Source organism: Bidens hawaiensis, unplaced genomic scaffold (genome assembly GCF_021521415.1).
Source record: "Bidens hawaiensis isolate Kalapana, Puna unplaced genomic scaffold, B.hawaiensis_p1.1 tig00048255_1, whole genome shotgun sequence".
Lineage (NCBI taxonomy): Eukaryota > Viridiplantae > Streptophyta > Magnoliopsida > Asterales > Asteraceae > Bidens > Bidens hawaiensis.
The window spans coordinates 118823-123677 of NW_027498643.1; the positions used below are offsets into that span (position 1 = coordinate 118823).

The following is a 4855-nucleotide window of genomic DNA, read 5'->3' on the forward strand; positions in this document are numbered from 1 at the left end:
TATTGCACGGGTATAGATACAAGTATTTCAATATTTTGTATTCGTTTGGAATATGTAGAGGTTTTATTGGAGACTTCCATATTTAATGTCCAGAAAGTAGCTCAAATCAATTACTAATCATATATTCAACCCATGAAGTTCATTGACGCTTGATTTTATTTTTGGTTTTAGCATTATGTTTTGGTCTTTGTATTATGGTGTATTGAATACCGGTAATACCAATTTAGTCAATTTTGGTAGTTGTCCCATACCAATTCATTTATTTGTTACTCGTACAAGTATTGGTACCAGGATCATTTTTTTTATGATTTGGAAGTTCTTATTGTGGATGCTCTAGAGAATTGAAAAATTAAATATAACAGAACGGCGGTACGAAAGCGAGACCCGTAGTAAAATACGGGATACGATACCGATCCCATCATCTCAAATGTCTTACTACCCTCTGTAGGGTTAAAACCTTAAGCTTGAATTCTACCCATCAACCATGTTATCATCTCACCTTGATGGGAATGCCATCTCTATAGTCATTTATCCAATCATCAATAATAACTATAACTAACATCTTCTATACTATAAAGAGTAAAAAAAACATCTGATTTCTTTTTTTTATTTATATTAAAAAAAATATATACAATAAACGGAAGTTAAAAGTAGACATGATATCTATCTACCTGTTACACGTATTATATATAAACACACATACATTCATTCGGTTGTCGCCCAAGACACCGAGATCTCGATGCTTTAGTCTTCACTTCTGTCTTTCAATTTCTGGTAAATTAATTAAACCTCTTTATATTATTATTATTATTATTATTATCTGTTAATCTGTATTGATCTGGCTGGGGTCTTCTGGATAATGGGTTGTTGATTTCTTTCTTTCTTATTGAATCGGATCTGGGTTCTGTGATTGAATTATCTGAAATTACGATCTTGATTTATAATTTCTGATTTGGGTATTGGATACAACTTGCTGATTTCGATTTAATTGGAAATTGTGATGAAGAAACTAGAAGATGGTGGTTAAGGTTATGTAATTGAAATTTTAGAATTGTTTTGATCTTGGTTGATTGATAATTTTGAAAGTTAATCGGTGTTATGGGTTGCGAGAGTCGGTTAAAATTACTTTATATTGCAAAACTTTTTTAGAGACATGACACATACGAAAGCACCTTGTCTTTCTTATCTACAATTGGTTTATTTGTGTCAAAGTTGAAATCAAGTTATGTTATAGCATAGTAGGAAACATAAAAGGGCCTCCTTTCTTGATTTATGAAATTAAATTCCTAAAGTTTCTATTTTTATTATTATTATTATTATTATTATTATTATTATTATTATTATTATTATTATAATTATGATGCTGATTTGTAAAATTGTTATAATTATGATGATGATTTGTAAATTGGTGTTTATTGAGCTTGTTGGTTGATTATCCTTTTTTTTTTCTCCTGTTATAGGGTTTTTGACATTGAAGATTATTGAAGCTAGTTTATCTTGGAAACATCATGGCTATCGATGCTGCTGTGTCTGAACCAGCTCACGTGTCAGTTGAAAACGGGATCAGTGCTAACGGTCATGTAGGTGAAAATGAATCCGGTGTTAATAATAAGGAATCGGTTCGTGTAGAGAAAGCTCCCGAACCCAGCTTTCCAAAAGACGCTGTTGATGAGTGGCCCGAAGAGAAAAAGTTTCACTCACTTTATTTTGTTAAATACCGAACAGTTGAAGACCAGAATCTGAAAGCGAAACTCGATCAGGCTGATAAGGATCTCAAAAGGCTTAATTTGGCCCGTGATCCCATCACCGAAAAGCTGAGGGCAAAAAGGGTAATTTGTCATACCGGTGCTCTTAAGTTTAAATACATGTTTGCCTTGAACTCTTAATAATTACTTTAAATTGTTATTTTGTTCCTTTGTAGAATGAACGGGCACAAGTAATAGGTCAACTTAAGGCTCTCGTTGAAGAAAAAAACCATTTCAGGACAATCATGGATGGCAAGAGAAAAGAAATCGAGCCACTGCAGCAGGCTTTAGGCAAACTGCGGGGCCCGAACAATGCGAATAGAGACAACAAAGGAGGTTATATTTGTTCATCTGAGGAAGAACTCAATGATGTTGTAAGCACGGTTTTTTAGTGCATGATGAAGTTTATTTTAAGTAATAAAAATGGCCAGTGCTTTCTCTTTTTGTTTCATTTTGATATTTGATTTTTACTTTTGATGTAGATTAAGAGCATGCAATACCGCATTCAACATGAAAGTATCACTCTAAACGAGGAGAAACAAATCATAAGAGAAATCAAACAACTTGAAGGGACGAGGGATAAGGTTATTGCAAACGCTGCTATGAGGGCGGAAGTTCAGAAATCTGTTGGCGAAAAGGACGCCATTCAAGACCAAGTCAAAGTAAGAACACCTCTTTTGAAAATCTGTATAGCTTAAGGGTATTGTTAATCATGATCATGATCTCATGTTGTTTGTAGTCCATTGGCATTGATCTTGACGGGGCCCGCAAAGATCAAAATGCTATTAAGGACAAGCTTAAGACAGTGGAGGCTGAAAAAGAGGCCATAAACAGTGTGATTGCTTCTTTAGAGGAGGAGTTGCGTGTAGTCATTGAGAAAAGGGATAAGGTCTATGATAAGATTCGTGAGTTGAGGAATAAACGTGAAGAAGGGGTATGTTGGTAATTTCACTTATGAATTAAAAAAAAGGATGTTTTGATCATTTGTTGTCTTGTCTGTCCTTCCAGAATACTTGCTTCTACCAAAACCGTTCCCTCTTGAACGATGCAAGAAGACTGGCTGCAAATAAGGACGTGAATGCCCTTATAGAGCTTTCAACATCTGAGGTTTGTTAAACGCCTCCGAACAATTTTTAAATACATTCATTTAATACTTATATTCGTTTATTGCAATTAGGTGGACAAATTCATGTCAGAGTGGAATAGTAGTAAAGCATTCAGGGAAGATTATGAAAAAAGAATATTGCAATCACTCGACATCCGCCAGCTCAGCAAGGATGGGCGAATGAAGAATCCTGGAGAGAAGCCTTTGGTCCCACAAGAATCACCGGCCCCCGTTCCCGTTGAACCGGAGGTTGTAGCAAAACCGAAGGCGAAGCAACCCAAGGAAGATCCCGCTCCACCCCCACCTCCAGTTGAGAAAGAAAAAGATGGTAAAAAACCGAAAGAAGCAAAAAAGAGTAAGGACAAGAAATTAGTATTAGAAGAAGAGGAGGAGGAAGAAGTTTTCAGGGTGGAGAAAAAGCCGGTGGAAACCGAAGTGGTGGATGAAGCAAAGCTGAAGGAGATGAGGAGGGAGGAGGAGATTGCCAAGGCAAAGCAGGCTTTGGAAAGAAAGAAGAAGCTGGCTGAAAAGGCTGCGCTTAAAGCCAAAAAGAAAGCCGAAAAGGAAGCCGAGAAAAAGCTCAAGGTCTTTTCTTATTATAAAATGAACTTTTTTTTTGAACTTTTGGTCATGTTTGAAACTTATTTTGACTTCTCATAGGGTTGTAAACGAGCCAAGGCTGAGCTTCACTAGGCTCGAACTCGGCTTGTTTAACTTATACGAGCTTGAGCTTAGTTCGTTTTGAGCTTTATTTCTATAGCTCAAGCTTGGCTCGTGAGCAGTTTTTCACGCTCGTTTTTGGTTTGTATATTCGGTTATATTTATATATAATAGTTTTATATATATATATATATATATATATATATATATATATATATATATATATATATATATATATATATATATCTTAATTATAACTTTTATTTATAACACAATATATAAATTACTTACTTATTCTTGTAATCATTATAGAGTAACTATTATTATTATTATTATATAAATAAATAGATGTTTAATATATTAAATTAGAATCTCATAAATATTAGGCTTGTTTAGGCTTGCTATCCAGCTCGAGTTTGATAATTAAACTTATTTTTAGAAAGATGAGTCAATTTTTTGTGTAGACTTTCTTGACTAATTTGTTTCAACTTTGAAACTTGTTTTGACTTGTGGTCAATTCGGTTGCAGGATCGCGAGAAGAAAGAGAAAAAGAAACTGCAGGCTTCCATGCCAGCTCCCGAGGCTGCAGAGGAAGAAGCAACGGTGGAGGAGGCAGCGGATGATGTGGAGGAGAAAAAGGAAAAGGAAGTTGTGAAGACGCCAGTGAAGACGAAAGAGAGTATTAAAGTGAGAGGCAAAAGCCACAGGGTTAAAGGGTCGGACTCGATACAAAAGGTGATGTTGAAACGTAAGAAGTCAAACAACTACATGTATTATTATGCTGCTGCTGGTGCTGCTGCTATTATTGCTGCGGTCTTAGCGGTCGGGTACAACGTGTACGGGTAGACAAACGAGTTGAGAAAATCGATGCCTGTGGTTGGTTGAGACGTAACTGTCGGTTTTTGTTTTTGTATTTTGCAGTGTTGAGAACTTGATATATGTTTAGAAAGAGGTAGTTTGAAGCATGTACCGGACTCACCAGTGTACTTTTTGACATTTTGCTTTGTTAAGTTACAAAACTTTGTGATATGTTTTTATGTCAAAGTGGTAGTATTCAATAACTTTATTATGATCATCAGTATGACATATGTGTTTAAAAGCGTTTACATTTGAACTCATTTTTAACTTAACATCATATCACACTACTAGCCTTCAGCTACCAGCTTTCAGTCTTTAGCTTACAGCTAACAGCCACCAGCTAGTTTTGTCAAACATATCTATTAACTTCACTTATGTTGTTATCTTGGGATCTTTGATATTGATATGGGTAAGTAAAGATTCCTTTGTATGGTTTGTTACTAAAATTTGGGCTTTCAATGGAGTTTATAGGAAAACAAAGGCGAAA

At 35.2% G+C, this 4855-nt stretch overlaps 1 protein-coding gene across 1 annotated transcript; it reads left to right on the plus strand.

Annotated features, from left to right (window-relative positions):
* The first annotated feature begins 673 nt into the window (after window positions 1–673).
* On the plus strand, window positions 674–4557 carry LOC143597423 (proton pump-interactor 1-like). The gene is made up of 8 exons (XM_077075931.1): window positions 674–774; window positions 1461–1829; window positions 1922–2119; window positions 2228–2407; window positions 2485–2679; window positions 2754–2852; window positions 2923–3435; window positions 4039–4557. Exons 2-8 carry the CDS (start codon window positions 1509–1511, stop codon window positions 4354–4356), a joined length of 1824 nt encoding a protein of 607 aa, XP_076932046.1. The 5' UTR covers window positions 674–774; window positions 1461–1508; the 3' UTR covers window positions 4357–4557.
* Window positions 4558–4855: the final 298 nt, after the last annotated feature.

Bases quoted from the DNA above. Each gene is read 5' to 3' on its own strand.
- LOC143597423 (XM_077075931.1), top strand. From the start codon at position 1,509: ATGGCTATCGATGCTGCTGTGTCTGAACCAGCTCACGTGTCAGTTGAA. The intron at 2,120-2,227 runs GTAAGCACGGTT...CTTTTGATGTAG, and splicing joins AGGAAGAACTCAATGATGTT to ATTAAGAGCATGCAATACCG. The intron at 3,436-4,038 runs GTCTTTTCTTAT...ATTCGGTTGCAG, and splicing joins AAGCCGAGAAAAAGCTCAAG to GATCGCGAGAAGAAAGAGAA.